Source organism: Morone saxatilis, unplaced genomic scaffold (assembly GCF_004916995.1).
Source record: "Morone saxatilis isolate NCDOM2014 unplaced genomic scaffold, NCSU_SB_2.0 Contig23, whole genome shotgun sequence".
In the NCBI taxonomy this organism is placed as follows: domain Eukaryota; kingdom Metazoa; phylum Chordata; class Actinopteri; family Moronidae; genus Morone; species Morone saxatilis.
This window is the reverse complement of record NW_023339796.1, coordinates 16500456-16520770: the sequence shown is the minus strand read 5'-3', so window position 1 is coordinate 16520770 and position 20315 is coordinate 16500456. Positions and strand designations below refer to the sequence as shown.

At 41.0% G+C, this 20315-nt stretch overlaps 3 protein-coding genes across 3 annotated transcripts in view; 2 read left to right on the top strand and 1 right to left on the bottom strand.

Moving 5' to 3' along the window:
• dipk1aa (divergent protein kinase domain 1Aa) overlaps positions 1 to 884 on the bottom strand; it is an 8266-nt gene extending 7382 nt beyond the window's left edge. The window contains exon 1 of the mRNA XM_035670409.1: positions 281 to 884. Within this exon, the coding sequence (XP_035526302.1) occupies positions 281 to 334 (54 nt within the window). The 5' untranslated portion in view covers positions 335 to 884. The remainder of the gene's footprint in view (positions 1 to 280) is intronic.
• Positions 885 to 1201: 317 nt separating this feature from the next.
• Positions 1202 to 11411, top strand: mtf2 (metal response element binding transcription factor 2). The gene is made up of 15 exons (XM_035670408.1): positions 1202 to 1462; positions 2365 to 2566; positions 2726 to 2807; positions 3505 to 3615; positions 3821 to 3921; positions 4170 to 4345; positions 4491 to 4586; positions 5475 to 5543; positions 5902 to 6025; positions 6427 to 6494; positions 6595 to 6765; positions 7716 to 7839; positions 8062 to 8120; positions 8471 to 8563; positions 9009 to 11411. The coding sequence occupies exons 1-15, from the start codon at positions 1458 to 1460 to the stop codon at positions 9382 to 9384; spliced, it is 1857 nt and encodes a 618-aa protein (XP_035526301.1). The 5' UTR covers positions 1202 to 1457; the 3' UTR covers positions 9385 to 11411.
• A 353-nt stretch (positions 11412 to 11764) lies between these two features.
• The window catches only part of ccdc18 (coiled-coil domain containing 18), a 14055-nt gene continuing 5504 nt past the window's right edge, over positions 11765 to 20315 (top strand). Inside the window, exons 1-19 of the mRNA XM_035670407.1 lie at positions 11765 to 12290; positions 12437 to 12630; positions 12927 to 13088; positions 13320 to 13426; positions 13712 to 13840; positions 14021 to 14117; positions 14202 to 14323; positions 14495 to 14774; positions 14872 to 14959; positions 15390 to 15607; positions 15836 to 15946; positions 16085 to 16216; positions 16444 to 16578; positions 16673 to 16750; positions 16864 to 16980; positions 17078 to 17245; positions 18660 to 18802; positions 19634 to 19797; positions 19921 to 20134. Of these exons, the coding sequence (XP_035526300.1) occupies positions 12445 to 12630; positions 12927 to 13088; positions 13320 to 13426; positions 13712 to 13840; positions 14021 to 14117; positions 14202 to 14323; positions 14495 to 14774; positions 14872 to 14959; positions 15390 to 15607; positions 15836 to 15946; positions 16085 to 16216; positions 16444 to 16578; positions 16673 to 16750; positions 16864 to 16980; positions 17078 to 17245; positions 18660 to 18802; positions 19634 to 19797; positions 19921 to 20134 (2651 nt within the window). The 5' untranslated portion in view covers positions 11765 to 12290; positions 12437 to 12444. The remainder of the gene's footprint in view (positions 12291 to 12436; positions 12631 to 12926; positions 13089 to 13319; positions 13427 to 13711; positions 13841 to 14020; positions 14118 to 14201; positions 14324 to 14494; positions 14775 to 14871; positions 14960 to 15389; positions 15608 to 15835; positions 15947 to 16084; positions 16217 to 16443; positions 16579 to 16672; positions 16751 to 16863; positions 16981 to 17077; positions 17246 to 18659; positions 18803 to 19633; positions 19798 to 19920; positions 20135 to 20315) is intronic.

Genomic DNA, 20315 nt, shown 5'->3' with positions numbered 1-20315 from the left:
ACTCTGGTCTGTACTCTGGTCTGTGCCCTGGTCTGTACCAAACCATTCAGGATCAGCAGAAAGGCTGTCATGACCTTAATGTTTCATGAGCACTCACAATCCTCAGCTTCTCTGAAGCAGCGCATCAGAACAGGCCGAGCCGGTATGTTTACAGCCAGCTGTCAGTCTGATGTGACACCGCGAAGACCCCATTATACACAGGCGCACAGTCCATTTAAACACACCCCGCTGTATACAACGCTAATGGCTTTACAGAGAAATGATCGAACAGTGATATTACCTGGAAGTAGAAAGACTTTTTCACCCAGGCCCGTGGAAACAGACCCTTCGCCATCACAAAAATAGCTCATCTCAATACGTGGACCTGGCTGTGGGAGATCATCCAGGAGGGAGAAAGCGTCTTCCACATGAAAACGACTCGTCCCGTTTACAGAGCAGCCAGAAATGACTGCATATTAGCGCACCATGATCCCCGACCCGGACTGCAGCTCGTATCCTGTCCTTGTGATCCGCTCCGTTATTGCACTTTGCCTGCGCCCCTGCTCCCTGCAGCAGCTGCTGATTCTCTACTAAAGCAACATACCTCAAGCTGAAAAAAACGTAGGCTCACGGCGCAGGCGCAGCGTCTTCCTCTACAATAAACATAGACGTATACGCAATAAAGATGTTTTTGAGTTTCCCGGTGGACAAACAATCCGACTGAGCCGTGTGTGTGTGTGTGTGTATTCACTGGCCCCGCTTTATCTGAGGTAAAGTCGTAAAGTCACCCAGAGTGTTGATAAACTATGAAGCTACCACCGGGTCAAGCTGGCAAACACGAGTACAACCCACTTCCGCTAAACCTTTCACAATAAAAGCAGTATTGAAGCGATAGCCCAACACGACTTCCGGTCACAACATCCAAACTAAAAGTGACAACTTCACATGATGTTACAGCGCCAGCGAGCGGCCACAATGTGTACGTTTATAAAACACCGCCTCGCTTCACTTTTGAACGTTTTTAATAAAACATAACGCCAGCTAGGTTTTCATCTGCGAAAATGTCTGTTAATAAATAAGAGCGACAACGTTACTTTCATGCACCCCGACAGAGGAAACTGAAACAAAACAAAGAAAAACACGAGTGCATTATACTTTAGGGGCGGATGTATCCTGTTCAGTCAATGCCCTGCCTACAATTTCAAATGTTTGAAAAAAAAAAAAACACACCCTCCACCTAGTGTGAAGGCAGCAGTCGTTCCCATAATGCACTCCCCGTCATCAGCGGGAAACCAAAATGGCGAATGTGTTGGGGGAAAATGAGCCGTTTGTTATTTTCTGAGGAAGCCACGAGCCCCGCCAGTCTCCGAGATACACTTTAGAAATAAACTTCAACTTCAGGAGGAGCGGGATAAAGGCGGCCCTTCACATCCTGTTATTTTGTAGTACGAGTCGTTTGTAGAAGCGGAGGTGACCGAATGAGGTATTGTTGTCATCATGTTTTCCTCCTGTGGAGGGGAGGGGGGGGTCCGACGGTCAGCGCTGTCCGGGGTTAACGCGTTACATGTGGGGTATTAATGTTAACAACCGGGCCTGCTTGTTCCCCGCTTTATCAACAACACGTTTCAGCATGCAGCGTTATCTCCAAACGGTGCCTTTATCCTCTGTGCTGGGCTCAGACTGACCATGTTCACCCAGTATCCGAACAAAGGGAATGTCTGACGGACAGAGGCTAAAAGGGAAAAAGACACATTTAATTTAACGTTAGTTTCTGATATAACTCAGTGATTAACGTTTTGCTGCAGAAGATTAAGAAAAAAGTGAAGCGCTAAAATTGTGCATTGACAACAGGTAATGACATGTAGTTGTCAGTTTATATGTAACTATGTTTAAATGTGCTAATAACCTATGAGTTTATTTAGTTTTAAACGTTGAATATGTTATAGGAAATCTCAGCATTGTCCTGCAGCCATCTTTACAGTCTGCGTGGTTGTGGTTAATTACCAATTAGCGCTAATTATGAGTACAATCACCTGTTTGTGTCCACTGGAGGGGAAATGTTTTTATTTTCAGCCATTGGTTGCAAGGTCTTCCACAACACAACTTATCCTTGTTTTATCCATTAAATTACACAGACAGTATTTCAGTAGAGATTTACATAGATTTCTGCATATAATTCCTGTTGTCTGATATCTGTTACCAAGGAACTTCACTGATGGTCCCTATTATAGTGTTGATTGTAAGATTGCTACTTTTAAACCAGAGGTTTTATAAAAAAAAATAACTTGGGTCCGTGTGAAAGCTTAGTTCATCTTGTATAATCTCAGTATAATGTGTTATATCTATACTAATATATGTAATTATTGGTTGTTAAATGTTTTTCAGAGACTCAGGGGTTGTGCATCACCTGTCGGTCCATCACAGAGCTCACCCCCAGCGGCAGCAGCAGGCTGTGTCCTTGTCCCCCACAAGCCTTTCTGCCAGGGGAGAGTATGGAGAAGACAGCATGTCTGACAGGTTCACAGAGGGACAGGACGTCTTGGCCCGGTGGTCAGATGGCTTGTTCTACTTGGGGACAATCACCAAGGTTAGTGGGAGGGAAACACTCTTTTTGGTACTATAATGTGTTTTCTATTGCAGTACACAAGAGACATAGAGCAGATACTCTGCCTGTGCAATACATTTAGGCTTTTAAATCAATGTGCTGTTTAAGAAGACATTAATCTGTTTTTGTTTTCCTCTTCAGATAGATCGGGACAAGCAGCGATGCTTTGTGGTTTTTGAGGATCGGTCGAAGTCTTGGGTTCTCTGGAAGGACATTCAGACAGGTAAGTTATTTCAACTTCAAGGTTTACATGTTAAATATTTGGATCTTATTATTGAATTCTTTAGCATTTGCGGTTAATCTAAAATATTATTGCTATTTTATTGGTAGTTCTGCAGTTTAGTTTCTATAAAGGTAAATGGTTTTGCTTGAATTGGTGGATTAGGACTGTGCTCTCTGCCCCTGCTTTCTTCTGCCTTACTTATCTCCCTACTCTTGTGGCTGACAGTTAACTGACCACAGTGTATATCAGCACAGCACCAGTGCACTGCCCTCATGTGAACAGGAGCATAGGGAAGATAGACAGAGAGGTTGGGGGCTATCCACTTCTAGATCAGTCAGTTAAAACCCAAATATGACCCAGAAATGCTTTGTAATAAAGCTTTAAATGATTTATGATTAATGGAACATTTTGACAAATATCCACACTTTAATTGCATATTTATCTTTTAATCTTGACTAATTCCAAATTGAGCTGATCCACATGTTCTTCCACAGCTGTGTACACTGTGTTGTAGCGCTGATGAAAAGTTAAAAGCCTTGTTTTCTGCTGACCTCCAGTGGTTGAAATTCTCACTTTGCTGCAGTGATTCATAAATTTACTTAAAATATTTTTTAAATGTACTATTTTTCACAACTAGCCTACATAACGGCTACTGGTGGAAGAGTTGTGATTTCCCCTGACTTCTTGTCCATTTCAGGGGATGAAGATGATGAGGATGATGAGGACGATGATATTGTGTGCTCCATATGCCAGGATGAAACTTCAGAGGAGCCTAATGAGATTGTCATTTGTGACAAGTGTGGACAAGGTACTGTTCATCGTCTCTGGTGCTCTTATACCTAACATTGAACAAAGCAGTTCTCTTGTTTTATCCTCTTTTTCTTACTTTATTTGTCCATTCTTTATAAATCTACCTATTGTGCTCTAATCTCTGGTCATCAAGGACATTTGTACCTCTTCAAAGAATGATGCAGGAGAGGCAGCTGCATGTAAATGTGTTCATTGTGTTTTAGGTTACCATCAGCTGTGCCACTCCCCCATCATCGATGCCTCTGTCATTGACTCAGATGACAAGTGGCTCTGCTCAGAGTGTGAGCTCACATCTATATCTAAGGTACATCTTTTGTTTTGAGAATAAATGCATAAAACCTTTAGTCGAATATATATATATATATATACGTTGTTTGATCAGATGTATTTACATGACAAACAGTTATTTTGTGAGACTCATTAGTTGCTCTGCTTTAACTGTGAAGCACAATGGAGATAGGAGACTCTGTAGGGTAGCTATATGGAGTAAACACTGTGTGTATATTGTAGTTTTATGTTGGAGTAAACATGCTTTTTGTGTGTGGTTTACAGAGGGGGGGTGCGCACAGGAGGGGAGTGTCTGCTAAAGGCTTTCTGCAGCATGAGCAGCAGCAGCAGCACATGGAGCTGCACCTGTCCTTCCCGTACGCCCTCGATGAACTGGTGTGGGATCAGGGCCACAAGACTAACATGCAGCAGTGCTACTGCTACTGTGGAGGTCCAGGAGAGTGAGTAGCAGGTTAATTAGTTTACAGAACACAGTAAATAATATGGGTAAACAATTTCCTGTGTTTTAATATTGTGTGTGTGTGTGTGTGTATATGTGTAACATATCCTGGTACAGCTAACCCCGTTCTTTCTCCTTTCTTGTAGTTGGTACCTGAAGATGCTGCAGTGTAACAGGTGTCAGCAGTGGTTCCATGAGGCTTGTCTCCATTGCTTACAGATGCCCATGCTCTACGGAGATAGGTGCAAATACCACTATTTATGTTTCATATTTTTATTAAGATATATGTTTATATCATGGCTGTAGAAACAGCTTCTGATTGGCTGGCAGGAGTTGCAAAGTTTATTAACTATTTAATCAATTAATTATTAATTAATGGTCCCTCCCACAAAAAAAACATATCTGAACTTTATAAAGTCAGCAGCGTTGGTGGTTAATGCAAACAAATCTGTCCACGCACTATTAAATTCTCGATTGTCCTCCGAGACTTTTTTATTTATTTGAATCCATCCCTAGCCTAGATAGGGAGACTAAAGACCAGTAGCCACCTCTATTGAGGTTCAGCAAAATATAGAGAAAAGGGTACCAGCTCAGGACGCAATGTATGTACACATTTTTACAACTGGAGAATGTAGGAATCACTTTAGGCTTACAATAATGTAAATGTAAATGAGTGTGAAGAGCCCCCGCTTGTCTATCCTTTATTTACAGTAACAACAGTACTTCATGCTTCGACACCAATTCATTCTTCAGGGTGTAACCAACCTGGTTGTGGTGACAATTACTGCAGACAACTATTTTAAAAGAATAAATTATGATTCAGATCATACATCATGTTCAAATGTGTTTTTTTGTGTGGCCAGTAGTATGTAGTTATTTACTCAGAGCGGTCCTACTACAGGAAATGAATTCAGTGGAATAAATGATTGGTGTTGTGGTATTAACCTCCACTTTCTGTTTCCATATGCACACATTATCTTGATATTATTGCCTGTGTAAAATTGCCTTTCATGTACTTGACATTTACTTTCAGAAACCATAAAGCACGAGGCTGTAAAATACGCCCTTTGATCACAAATCTTTTTGCAGGGTTATAAGCTGACGTGTTTTTTTTGTTTGTTTGACTTTAGGTTTTACCTGTTTATCTGTTCTGTTTGCAACGGTGGACCAGAGTACCTCAGCCGACTTTCTCTCAGATGGTGAGTGATTTTTTTTTTTCCCTTTAAAACATTATATTATTTAATAAAATAACACGTGTGATTGGCCTTCTTTCCAAAGTAGTGCTTTTTTAGACACAATACTTCCTCACATCAAATGCTAGAGACTTTAGGTGTTCAGATAGCTGACCTGGTAGAGCAGGCCCCCATATACCAAGGCTGAGTCCTTGACTCTGACCTTTGGCCCTTTGCTATCCCCTCTCTCCCCCCATTCCTGTCACCCTTCAGCTGTCACTATCGATTAAAGGCAATAAAAAGCGATTCAATTAATAATTTCAACACCTCTACTTTGTGGTACCTCCTTCCTGTATCTTCTAGCGTTTTTACTAAAATATTTCAGGGTCGATGTGACACACCTGAGCCTGTACAACCTGAGCGTGATCCACAAGAAGAAGTACTTTGACTCTGAGATGCACCTGATGACTTACATCAATGAGAACTGGGAGCTGCTGCAGTTGGGGGAGGTTAGGACACTACTAACCAACTTACATTTGACTGTTCACTAACTTTCATTTATAATGCACCAGTGGCCAATTCTGGAAACACAGACAAACACATTATGTTCAATGTAAAGTTTCTACTGAACATAAAGACACACTGTATTTGTGTAGTTTAATGTTACATGTTATGGATTTGGCACAGGATGTTAGGGATTGGCAACCCGTTAGCATTTCCTTACTTCTCAAGTTTAGTGGAGACCAGAAAACCATATTGGTAGCCTTTCATACAGGGATAATTATTTTAAAATTCTCCCTGGCTGCCAAATTAGGTTTTGAAACCATATGGTGTTGGTTTTCTGAAATATCCACTTTTTTCTTACACCCTGTCTTTCCTGTCTGGTGACTCCCCGCCCCTGTGTCTGCAGCTTGCTAACACTCCGGGATCAGAGCGATATGAATATGTTCTGCAGGCATTAAACAGCAACAGGAGCATGTAAGTTATTCCTTTACTGGTTGATTGTTTCTTTTATGCTATGTCTTTTTTTGTTGTTGAAGATAATGAAAGAAACACTCCTTTCCCTTGCCTCATCCAGGTTTATGTCAGGGAAGGAGGTAAAGAAAAAGAAGCACTTGTTTGGGCTAAGGATCCGTTTCCCTCCTGCTCCCCCCAACTCTGATGAGCCAACCAGCAGAGTGATGGAGAGGGCTTCACATGAGATCACCATCAAGGGATGCAAGTCCACCAAAGCTCTATCTGGCATGAGGTAAGGGAAACTTGAGTTTGAAGTTAAATGTTTTGATATTCCTGGATGGGAAGTCTTTGTTAATGGCACAGTACCCTGCCAGTATCTCTCAACACTCATTGTAAGCTCTTGAATTTGCAAACTGCTTGTGTTGGACAGAGGTCATAAAATGATAAAGTGATCATTAGAGGTGTCAATCTTAACTGGCCTCACGATCTTATTCAATTACAGTTGAGTTGGTGTGTCTTTGAACACTCACTGCTGATCTCTGCCTCCCTCAGCCATATCTACCAAGATATAAAATTAATGTTAGCCAAATGTTTGCCCACAATTGAATGCTAGAGAGCATTATTGCAGTGTAATGGTGAAACTTCAAAACTTTATGGTGCAGCTGTTAGTAGGCTATAATTTTTTGTAGGGTGCAAACTCGTGGTAATGTCCGTCTAGGGAAGGGACGCATACATTTATCTTGGTGAACTTCCAATATTGTGATATTTGTAAATATCTTCACAAGGCTTGACTTGAAAAAGCTGTCTAGCTCGCCAGCTTTAAGATCTGTATTGATTCCCTGATTTATTTTGAACAAAGGGACAAGGGGGAGCAAAAAAGGTTAAACCAGATGTGTGGAAATAGTATAAATAAAATATAGGTGCCTATTTGTGATGCAGTATATTTGTTTCTTAACAAAAAGATAAAGTGATACCAGTATGTTTTAGTGCCATTTTAAAAGGATGAAGTATATTTAGTATAATGATAATATCATGTACCGCAGTTTTTTTTGGCCAAGATGATTATGACATGAAAATGTCCTCTCGTCTCATGCTTATGTCCGTCGCTGCATTGATGCGAATCCTCTGTCTCACCTCCTAGACAACATGCAAAAAAGCAGTGTTTTGTCCTGCATCTTGTAATTTGCTTAACAGTTAGTGTTATTAATGCACAACTGTTGTAAAATATTGTGGTTGCTCTAGGACTTGCAATACTTTGACCAATGGCACAGAGAAGAAGAAAAAGAAGAAGAAAAAGAGGAAGCAAGGATCACGCTCTCTGGAGACTCTGGCTAAACGACCACGCTCCAGTGAGCTCTTATCCCAGGTGTGTGTGTGCTTGTATGTCTCTGTGTTTGTATGTATTAGTGGGCGTGAGCTGGGTGTATACATAGCTGTGAGAGGTGTGTGTAGGTTTTCTTTAGGCCTGTGCTCACACACACACACACAGTCAAACTGTAACTTTTGCTGGGGATATTGAGAAACTGTTAGATTAAAAGGAAACCCACTGAGAAATGCTAACAGTTTTTTTTTTTTCTTTCTTTGACAGGAAATAAGAAAGCCTCTGCCACTAGAGTCCCACACATTGGATCACTTAACCTCTATCAAGTAAGTGAGCAATTGGGGTACAGAATTTCCATTCAAGTGTTCAGTTTTGATGAATCTATAGATTAGATAATGTATAGAAATAGTAAGCCCATAGTTTTAGACTGTTTGACAAACAAAGATTTGTAATTACTATGGTATAACAGAGAAAATCAGCAAATCCTCACATTATGTGTGTTTTTGTTTGATTGACTAAAAGGATTGTCAACGTTTTTGCTGATTAATTTTCTCTCAATTGACTGATGAATTGACTAATTATTTTATGTCAATGTACAGTAACTATAACTGTCTGCAACATTTTTGTTTATTCTGTGTATATTTCTTTTTCATTCTCCTTTTCTTGTTTTCCACAGGCGTGACAGGTCTCTGCTGTCCTCAGATGTGGAATCCATAGGAGCCCTGAGCACCTCAGAAACTACCTCAACTAGCATTTCAAGACAGTCCAGGTATGCACAATATGCAACTGTGACATTTACCCCTCTGTCACTTTGAAATCTAAGACTCTATGCACAGCAGTGTTGTTCTGTCAGTCCAACACTTTGGACCAGACTGAAATATCTCAACTGTTGGACGGATTGACATTCATGTTCCTCTCAAAATGAATTGTAGAAACTCTGCTGCTACCAAGTCATAATTTCAGTTAGTCCAGTACTTTATTACTACATACGTGGAAAAACTATTGACATTCCCTTCAGCTCCAGTGATGCGCTGTCACTGTTTCATGCTGAAGTTAGCATTTAGCTCAAAGCAGCACTGTGCTTAAATACAGAGCCACTGGCATTTCTGTAGACTCTAGTCTAGTTTTTTGTCTGTATATTTTGTTTTTGTTATTGCCCTCAGAATTAATAACAGTTTCTTGACTTCCTCTTTTCCTATCGAACCCCCGTCCAGCCTCTGTAGCTCCAGCAAGACGCGCACGACAGCCTGCATCATGCCTGTTTCCTCTCCACCCTTAAAAAGGAAACGTGGGCGGCCACGACGGGCCCTGCAGCCCCCCAACCCAGAGATCCCCCCTCCCAGCCTCGCAGACCCAAATCCCTCAGCTACAGAGGTGCTGAGCCCGCTCCCGGGGCTTCACTCCACAGACATAGTTCATGGCATGGACCCCAACACCCAGCTCTCCCACCTCAAGAGCTCCATCAGCAGTTATTTCGGAGCAGCAGGGCGGCTGGCTTGTGGGGAAAAGTACAAAGTCCTGGCGCGACGGGTCACCCTTGATGGCAAGGTGCAGTACCTGGTGGAGTGGGAAGGAGTCACTGCCTCCTAGACGAATGTCGACGTCATTTCTAACTTCTAACCAGCACCTACAAGAGGTTTACGGCTGTGCTAAGGACATGTGCACACAGCCTGTATCCAGAGCATTATTTGATATATGCCTTTTATTTAGTTAAGACGGGAGCAGATTAAGTTGACTGTTTAAAGCCTACTGGTTCAGTGCTGTCTAGGGTTAAACATGTCTTTTGAGGCTAGTCATTGTACCACCACCATATTTGTGTTACCTGCTTTGAATGTTTACAGAATCCCCATTTATTCAGGGGCAAATAATTGACCAGTGCACTGCACCCGTAGGCTTTCAGTGCTCTTTATTGTTTGATTTTTAATCCAGTGATATACTTTTCATTTCCAGATCAGTTAAGTATGAAACTGTAAGTGTTTTCGACAGAATGTAGTATGTCATGCATTAAATGGTGAATCTTGGAGGATAAGAGAAAGAGGGGAAGTTTTGTTTAAAGAATTTTCATCAACTTTACTACTGTAATCATGCAGTGAACAATTACATGCGTTTGGTTAACATTTGTTTTCTTACCAGATTTGGTAAATAAATACATGTCCCTTTAGAATCATGTCCCCTTTTTCTCTAGTCCCAGCTATGAGTACCTCTTGTTGCCTTAGGCAGACATATCTTTCAGTTGTGTTTTGGAAAGTGTGCTCATTTGTGAGCAGTTCAGGAGGAAAAAGAGATGTGCTGCTGCAAATGTTTATTATTTTATATAGAATTATACTACATTTATTATTATCTTTTCCACTTGTACTTACTCATATGCCTTTTTCTATTCAGCGGGAAAGAGTTCTCTTGAGTTTCTTTTTTTAAATTCTGGATTGCACATAAATCAAACAAATGATGTCCGTTAGACTGTCATCTCATTTTGAACAAATCATTTGAGCTTTTCTGCTCATACATGGAAGCAATTGATAAATTTCTTTTTAAATACTTTTTTTTAATGGTGGTGATAACTCTGTTTAAATGGAGGTTCTGAAAAATAACATCCCTAAATCAAGTGTAATTTCAGCATAGAAATGATCAGAAGCCCAAACCCAAGATGACTCGTAGTAACCTTTTTTTTTTTAATAACATTTTGATTTGAAATTGATAAAATGACTGTTAACTCTGAAATCTTCAAGGACCTATTTAGTTTTTACTTTTTCTGATATAAGATGAATGTTGTGTACCCAGTCCTCGTACCTAGAGTTCAGAATGATTCTGCTTTTCTGTGCTGCCTATGCAAGTAGTCCTGGATAAAGGTGTTCAGCCATATAATTGGACCATGTGGCTTGACAATGGGGAGATTCAGCATTATTGTGATAATTTGACCATGTCATTAAATATTTCCTGTGACAGTGCAAAAAACAAACAAACAATGCCCTTGGATTTTTGCTTCTACAGTTAAAACCACCTCGTAGTTTACACACTCAGGATATGCCCATAAACTTCACTGTATTGTATAGGCCAGCATTTGCAGCTTAACAGGAGGTCTTGAAGGTCTTGATATAAGTTATTCACTCAGTGTTGTTGGTCAGTATTTTTATATCAGGTGCTCAATTACTTTTTGACCATATGTATGCATGTACGCTTTTTTTTTTTTTTTTTCTATGAGCAAAATAATTTGTAGTCTATTTTTACTGCAACACTCGCTTGTTTAAAATGAGTCAGAAAACAATCACTGGAAAACTAATATGCTGTATGTCATTGCAAGAGGTGAATATTCTGTTAGTCTCTTTTTCGAGATGTTTCTGTTTTTGTTCAAATGGACAGACCTTTTTGACATTGATACCTCTTAATTGTGCGGATGTAGTCATGCATTTGAAGCTTCTCTCCTCTGTTCAGCCAGTGTCTCAGCCTACATGATGCTACCACTGACTTCCAGCAGGCTTCTGTAGCCAAAGAACATTCATGTAACGTCTGCTTTGTCTCTTGAGATTCTTCTTATTACATTTTTATACATCATTATATAGGTTGACGTGTTACTTCTGAACCTGTTTAGTTAAAGGATAAATAAAAGTTGATATTTTGAACTGTTGTGTTGCGTATTCGATGTTTAAAGCTGCAATAAGTAACTTCTATAAAATAACTGTCATATTGCTAATATTTTCACTATATCCTGACTGATAATCTGTTTAAATATATTATATCTTTATGTAAGTTTACTGCAGCTTTAATAGCTGCCGGTCGTTGTTTGGACACGAGCCTCTTCACCCTAGTTACCGTTGTTACTCTGACAGTTCCAGTGCACGCGCCAATGTTCGCGGCCAGTGTCGTTGGCAGCCCTCTCCACCAATCAGGTCACAGACAGCTTCGTATTATCCAATCACAAACCGCGTTGTTGGAATATGGGCGGAGACAAAAAATTACAAATTGTTCGGCTACTTTGCCTTTTACTGATCCGCACTGGGAAACCTGCGGAGTTTTGTTCAACTAGAAGTCCCGCATACGTGTTTTTAATGCTTTCGTAGCGCCAAGTCGACAAAATTAATGTTTAGTTCAAAGCGGAAACACTGTGAGGTCGTTTATTAACCTTTTCTGTGAAGACAACGGTAATGTTGACGTTAACTAGCCACCTGTTGATACAGCGAGCATCTTTGTTTACATTTAGCGAGCGTAGCTATGCTAGCTAGTGTGCGGTGCTCTACTATAGGCACATATGTTTAAAGCACAACGGTATATTGAAAATAGTTTTTTTATTCCTTTCCAAACATTCACACATGTTGGAAATGTTGCTTGAGCTAACCTCAGCAAGGCAAGACAAGTTGTTGATTAACCTAGCTGAAGGTGTACTTCTCATTATTGTAGCTAATGTTTGAGGACGAGAAGAGTTTAACCTTACTTGTGGTCAGTTTGAGTAATCTGCTTCGATTGACGGATCTCAGCCTGCAAAGTGTGGGACAGAAACTGAGGTGAGATAACTGCATGACATGAACACACAGTCTGCACTAGTACACTACTACAGAGTAACCCTGCAGCCACTAGCTGAGGACATTACAGAGTTAGTAAAATGTTGTATTTGACCCTTTATCCTCCTCTCTTGATACCTTTGTCACAGATTATTATATGTACACCTTCTACAGTCAGTCAGAAGGACATGACAGGGTTGAGTATGAGCAGACGGGTCCTGATCGCCTGACCCTCCAAGACCTGCAGAGACCTGATGGTGTTTGTCAGGAGAGGCCTCTCAGTGGGACGGCTGAGAGACGTGCTGTTGCTGGTAGTTTAAGTCCACCCTCTTCCAACAGTGGGGTGAGAGACAAGATTGTGGGACAACCAGTCAGATACATCACTTTGTCTCAAGCTGCGTATTGTTGTGCATGTATAGATAACAGATACAGTTTTTAAGTATGTAAATGTGGTCTGACAGCAATCTGTGTTTTTTAGGGAAAATGAGCTGTACATGTAATATAAATAACTCTTTTGAAAGACACTTGGTAATAAACAAGGCCAGAGTAACATCATATCTAGAAGGTAAATTAGTGGAGTAAACCCTCACGATAAACACACACCTCTCGTCCACACCTGTTTTCTGCCCTCCGGCTCAGTCTGCCTCAGTCAAAGCCAGGTCAGTAGAAATGGAGTCGGTATCTTCACGGAAGAAGGTGGGCTCTGTGCGCCAAGAGAACGCCTGTCTGACCATACAGGATGAGCAGCTCATCAGGGACCTTGATGCTATGCAGTATGAGCTGGCCTCTTTCAAATCGCAGGTATGACAAGCATCCCCTAAACATCATGTTGTGGAGGGGATTATTTGTGTGTTGCAAATGAGTGTAGTGTGAAGTCAGTGTTCTTTGTTTCAGTGTTTAGTTGAGTTTTTTTTTTGTTACTTCAAATATCAACAATAATAAAAAAAATGATAATAAATAATAAAAATCTATGACATAAACCAACCAAAACTGTATTGGGTACATATGTTGTGTGTGTGTTTTCTTTTTCAGGCCAGCTTCAGAGGCCCAAAGGTTGGAGTTAAAAACAATGTAGCAGTCATGAGTGAGCAGATTCGTCAGCTTCAAGCAGAGCTGGAGGCTCAAGCCAAAGCACTAAAGTAACCTTGTGACCTCATCTTATACTTTTGAAGATGTCACTATTTATGTAATTGTAATGTTTGCAATTACATGCCTTTTTGAACCCTATTTACACCGATTCAGTATCCAGTGTATATATATATATATATAATGTGCTGTGGGGCACAGCCAGTCATTCATGATACTAGATGAGACTAGCTTGGTTGTTGCTTTTTTTTTTTCTTTTTCTTGGAACTGTTACACTAACCTCTAGCTGATTCTAGCATTAATATCCCTAACAACCTGTCCTTGTCTGTGTTTCCCAGGGCAGCAGAACTGAGGGCAGAGTGTAGCCAGGAAGCAGCAGCTCACAGTGAGATTGTTGTGGCGACTCTCAGTGAGCAGCTGAGCGCGCTCAGAGAAGATCTGGACACCAAGACAGCACTAGGCAAACGGTGAACGCTTTATCTGGGCTTGACTTCCCCACACAATTGTATTTCATTACAGTACAGTTTATTACATCTCCAATGTCTTTATCTTATAATTGTGTTTGTTACCTTGGGCTCCATGTCTAATTAACTCACAACACAATTGAGTTATTTTTTAGTACTTACTTACTACCTCATCTCTTACAGGGCGGAGCAACAAAGGAACCAAGCACTTCAAAATGCAGAGAAACTCAAAGAAGCCTTCAAAGATTATAAGGCTACCATTTCCATTAAACTTAACAGGGTAAAGTTTATTTATTTGTTATTTATTATTATATATATATATTAAATAAGTTATTTAAAATGTGTTTTCATTTGTGTTTTTAAGGTGATGGAGAGTGAGAGCAGACTAAAAGACAGTCTTATTGAGTGTGACAGAGAAAAAGAGGAGTTGGAATTGAAGTGCACTGTGCTAGAGAGAGATAAGGAAGAACAGAGCCAAACAATTGGGTACGCACATGAGATTGTCTTATACCATTGTTTACATTGGTCTGTTAATGTTTGTAGTTTGAAATAGAAATACTTTTGGAGGAATTCTAATTTTATTATTATCAATCACATTAACACATTTTTGTCCCTGATCTTCCCCCTGCTTCCGTTCTGGTGTCGTCTGCCTCCCAGCCAGCTGAAGGAGGAGGTGAGGAAGGCCAAATCTGCAGCTGCTGGCCTCCAAGCTCAGCTGGAGGAGACTAGTCAAAAGGCCTTACATCTGGAACGGCAGCTTATGGAGCGGGGAGCAGAAAGCAGGGAGCTGGCCTCTCTGCGCAAAAAGCTGGAAGACATTCAAACTCTGACCCAGAACCAGGAGCAGAGGGTGGCCCAGAGTAACAGAGAGTCTCAACAGAGCCAGGCGGAGCTGGCCAGCCTGGAGGCCATACTGGCCCTGCTGCATCTACGAGAGGTGGAGAGGAATATATATATATATATAGGTCTGATGGACAGTAACTGTCTAAAGCAAGTTGTGTTTACTGTTGTCATATGTTATTTTTTTATTTCAGGGTGCTGTTGGGCAGCTGTGTGTCCGGCCCTGCATGCTACCCCATATGGACCTTTCAGGAACAGCACACCTACTGAAGCTAAAGCCAGGTATGTTGACAAACCTCATCATAACCAACCTCACCTCTTCATTATTACATCCTGGTTTATCTATATGTAAGCGTTTTATTGTGTATTATTCTTATACACAAGTTTCGTACCCATCTTTCTTTAAGAGTGAAATTATCTTTTGGGATTGATGAAACTTAATATAGTTAGAATGAGGAGCTCATTCTGCATAATTTCTTGCACTTTAGGTGTCTCAGTCCAATAGGCAAACATAAATGTGGAACCTTAAAACCTATTTAAAAATAAATGTAATGCAACATCATTTAGGTAGGTTGTGGTAATGTAGTTAATTACACAGCAAAGTAGAAAAAATGACGTCAGAGAGCAGGTGCCATATGCTTTTCCCTTATCTATGATTTAAAAAAGTAGAAGCATTCCTGTCCTTTCTTTCCCCGTTGCTCAACCCTTGCAGGTGAAGGCTACCAGCAGCTGCTGCGAGTGCTTCAGTCGATCGAGGCTGAGCAGACCAAACAGAACAGCCTGGTGGAGCGGCTGCAGGAGCGACTGACCAGAGCCCAGGAGGAGATCTCCTCCCTGCAGAGCTCCATGGCCCAGAGAGCCTCCCACTACCAAAGCCTCCACATGGAGCTGCTGGACAAAGTCAGCCAAGCCACTGACACAGAAAAAGAGGTCCCTTTTTTACCCCCTTTCTTAATTTCTCTTTCTTTCCTTCTTTGAACTCAACTGTCTTATTGGTTGAAGCAATCTGCTCAAATGAAAATCAGAGTATTAATCATTTATATAGTAATTTCATGGTCATCATTTCATGCGGTATAAACTATATTTGACCGAGCTTGAGAGCTAATTATTGGTTCTTACAGATTGTTGCACCCGTTTTGCATCTCTGTTTCACTTCAGTTGAAAAGAAAAAGTGCACGTGTGGCTTCGCTGGAGAAACAGTTGCAGGAGAAAACCTCGGCCTATAGCCGCTCTGCACTGACGAACACTGAGCTGGAGAATCAGCTACTGGTAAAACACACACACACACACACACACACATTTGTTTGTTGTGTATTTTGTGAAAGCTTTGTGTTTTGTCCTCCATTTACACTCCTTTATAGAATCCTTTTTTTATTTGATGTTTTCCTTTTTCTAATTTTCCTACAGGAGAAAAACGGCACCATTCAGCATTACCAGTCAATGATGACCAAAAAGCAAAGAGAATACCAGCAGTCTTTGGAGAAGTGTAAAAAATCTCAGTCTCAGCAATTCACGGAGCAACAGCACAGAATAGAAATGGTGATCTATAACTACATCTTTGTCTTTCTCTCCACTGAATCTCCCCACTGTAATTCTTCCACACCTCCCTGTTATAGTTAATTTCAACTCCGTTAAACCAACCCTTAAAAAAGTAATTTATGTCCAGTATAATTTAAGTTAATTTACACCTAACACTGGCTGTGACCATATATTTAAAAGAGCAGAATTGATGTTACCTGTAGTAAGAAACAGTCTCTCCTCTGCAGTTGCAGTTGTCTGTGGAGCAGGCTCAGTCACAGCTGTTGGAGATGGAGCAGGAGCTGAGCTCACTCCAGAGGGAGCGAGACGAGGCTCAGAAAGAGGCTCTCCTGCTGCAGAACTCTGTGGACCAACTCACACAGGTCAGGACAGTATGTAGGACCATATATGTGCATCTTTTTGCCTTCACTGTAAGTACAGCAGCCACTTTTTTTTATATTTTTGATTTAATTTCAGCAAAAGCAGGATGAAGCAAGACACAGTGAGGAGTTGCTGCAGAGTTTCAAAGAGCAGGCGGCACAATCTGCTACCAAGGTTTGTACAAAGAGCTGGTTACCATAGACAAACACAAATAACTACAAAAACATCTGGCAGAATTCACCATAAACAACTGTATGAACCATCCATGACTTCTGTTTGCACATCAGGTGTGTGAACTGCAGTCGTCTCTGTCAGCGTGCAGAGAGGAGCTGAACGTGTACCTGCAGCAGATTGAGGAGGTAGAGAAGAACTATCAGAGCGAGCTGCAGAAGAAGAATGACCAGGTACAGTGTTACATACAATAAGACAAGATAATTGTCCCTTTGTTGTTTATGCAAAGCCCACTTCCGAGGCTTATCTCGTCTGTTCTTTTCTCCTCAGGTGTCCTCTCTGCAGGAGAAGCTCCAGAGTGCCACGCTGGTCGGTGAGAGCTCCAGCGAGCAGAACTTACAGCTGCAGCTTTCTCTCGAGCAGCAGCAGACAATGCTGACTGAGAGCACTGCTCACATCTCTGAACTGGAGGAGAGTCAGAGCCAGCTGCAGACACGGGTAAGTTAGAGACAGTTTAAGAGGTTTTCGAATACCAGATTAACAAGAAAATGTATCCATAATATTTTGTGCACAAAAAGAAATAAAAACATGAACTTTATTTGCAAATACAGATGTTTATTAAGAATAGATATCTAATGGTATTAATTACTAAAGATACGTGTGGTCATGTGATGTGTGTTTGAGTGTCATATTTAAAAAAAGGAACTGTGGGTCGGTTGATGCTTATCCCACTTTCTGTGAATTGTGTATTAGTTAATAATTTGTTTGTGGTAATTGTACAATGTATGCATTCATCTAGGAAAATACACCATGTAAGCACAGTATAGATAAAATAGATAAAGGCCTTTAAAAGTAAATTTTAACTTGAGGCCCCTCTACACCACAAGACCTTGATTTGGTAATAATGCAGGTGTCCCTACAGGAAGCCCTTATCATTTCTGTCGGTGGTGTGGTTCAGTGGTGCATACAGTGTTACCAAACGGGCATTTTCCGCTTGAATTGGAGAGCTTGCGTGTCTCCTCTGTTCATGGCATCAGTACTTCTCTCTGTCTTGTTCAGCATGTTGAGCAGCTGTGATGCACATTCCCTGTGATAAAGAAGTTATGGATTATAGGAAGTTTGCGGTTGGGTTTGTTGTTAAATGTCTGTAATTTCATATGTTTGTAATGTTTTTAGTGTAGAGGAAGTGTGTAGTGTCTCCAGCTCTATTTGGCAGCAGATTGAATGTGGTGTTTCCTCTTCAGGCAGCAGTAGTTGAGCCTCGGTCACATTGTTCACATAATCATTTTATATTTCCTTCCAATAAGTTTTGATATGTGTGTTTCCGTTCGATAATGATTGAGTGAACTCTGAGACATTTCCAGAAGCTTTGTCTTCTTTTGGCATTGAAGTGTCTTATAAGTCAGGTTTACTGGGTTTTATGTGGCAATTGTTTTGAAAAGTTTTTAGAATTGATTGACACGATGAATGTAAAGAACAGAAGATAAACTTAAGTGTGGTTGTACTCTTAATATGCACATGTGCAGTCTGACTGACCCTGTACATATTATAACTTGTGGTAAATCTACATCATTGCTTGAGGGAAACAGCAGTTTGAGCTTGTGATTTCATTTATAATTCAGCACATTTTTCTGTCCTTCACAACAAACAGAGCACAATTGTCCCCATTCAGCGAGCAGAGCTGTACAGGGACAGTAACGTGGAGCTTCTTTGTGTTGTACATAAAGGTCTGATCAGATTGCCTGTAGGGATAAACTGTCAGAACACAGTGAGTTCCTTTTATCAGTTTGAGTTGTAGGTCAGGTCTCTAGTTTTGTGCTGTAGAATAGAAACATGTGCATGAAATTGATGTTTGTTTTATGTTGTTGTAAATAAATAAAGATGGATGCTAATGTTGTGTGTCTGTGTGTAGGTATCCAGTCTGGAGCAGGAGCTGGAACGCACCCGGGCCTCTCTGCAGGATGAGGTAAGGAACAGAGAGCAGGACGTTCAGGAGAAAGACAAGGACCTGCAGAAGTTAAAGCAGCAGAACACACAACTTTCTGAGTCTGTCAGGTAAGAACACTGTACACACACGGCTTCTCATGTTAGACTCTGAGGAACAAAGGAAAATTGTGTCACCTGTGCTGTAACAGAATCACTTAAAATATTACATTCAGTGCCAGATATTTTTAAATTACATTGGTAAGTTTTATTTTTTATGGTAATACAACAATATTTTGTAGTTTACCATGATTCACTGTTGCAACTATTTAATGAAATTTGAATGGGCCTTTTGTTGGTAGTTATTTTCAAAGAGGCCAAGAAGTATACTGTTCTTCTTGACCTGCAGCAATGGCAGTCAAACGCCCCGTCTTGTGATTCCACCACTTCCCATTTGTCTGTAGGCATGAAGCAGCCCCCCCCTCCCTTCCCCTCCCTTCCCCTAGGATCCATAAATATGTGTATATAAGAGGGGATCTTACTTGTTTGAGACTGGGAGATAGAAGCCAGATGTGCATCTGTAAATGCTGCTGATTGGTTTCATTTTTGTGACATTTTCAAAGCTCCGAAGCAAAAGCAAGTTGGTTGTTTTAGATGTGCTGTCAAAAGGCACGTATGCTTAGCTCAGTTTAGCTACTCTGAACAGTTCTGGAGAGTTTTCCATCTAAGTCTACGATGGGAGCAGTGCTCACATTGAGGTGAGGAAATGGACATGTTGCATGTCCCGAGCCACTCAAATGATAAACAATACAATGTATACACTGCTTAATGCTTTTCTGCAGCATGTCTTCCCTTTATTGCAGCACATTGTTTAAAAACATATCTAGTTGATTTAAGACTTTTAATTGCTGTTCAAATGTGCTGATGATGTTTTTTTTGTTTTTCTCCTTGTGCGTTCTGCAGCCATCTGACATCAGAGATGACAAAGTGTCGAATGGAGCTGGTGTCTAAAGAGTCGGAGCTGCAGCGTTTGAGGAGGGACGTTGCCGTCAAGACTGCTCAGATCAGCCGCATGGAGGCAAGCCTGCAACACTTGAAGAGCCAGCTCGACAGCAAGACTGACATGGGTATGTTGCACAGTTTCTGTTTTCTTTTTTGTTTATTTTTTGCAGAAAAGTGACAGTAACTACACAAACATCACTTGCTCTCCTTCTCTTAACTTTTTGTTTTCTTCTCCGTCTTGTCCCCAGTGGTGGATCTGGAAGAGACGCTCCATCGCTGTGAAGCCGACAAGCTCAACTGCGTCCAGCAGGTCCAGATCATGGAGAAACAGCTTCAGGCGGTGCGGGGAGAGTTGTCTGACACCCTGGAGCAACTACAGAAACTCAGAGATGTTCTGCAAAGAACCCAGACCATCGCAGACGAGCGACAAGCCTCGGTGGAAAAACTGAATGTTCAACTTAGGTGAGGACACGCCCTCATGTGAAATATTCTTCTGCACATAGGGACAAGAGACAAGCCCCAGATGGAGACAACGTCCACATGAGATCCTCCGCTGTATCGGACTCATCTGTGTTTGAAACAATATCCACATTGTACATGTGTCAATGTTTCACAACACAAACCAACACACACATACACACAC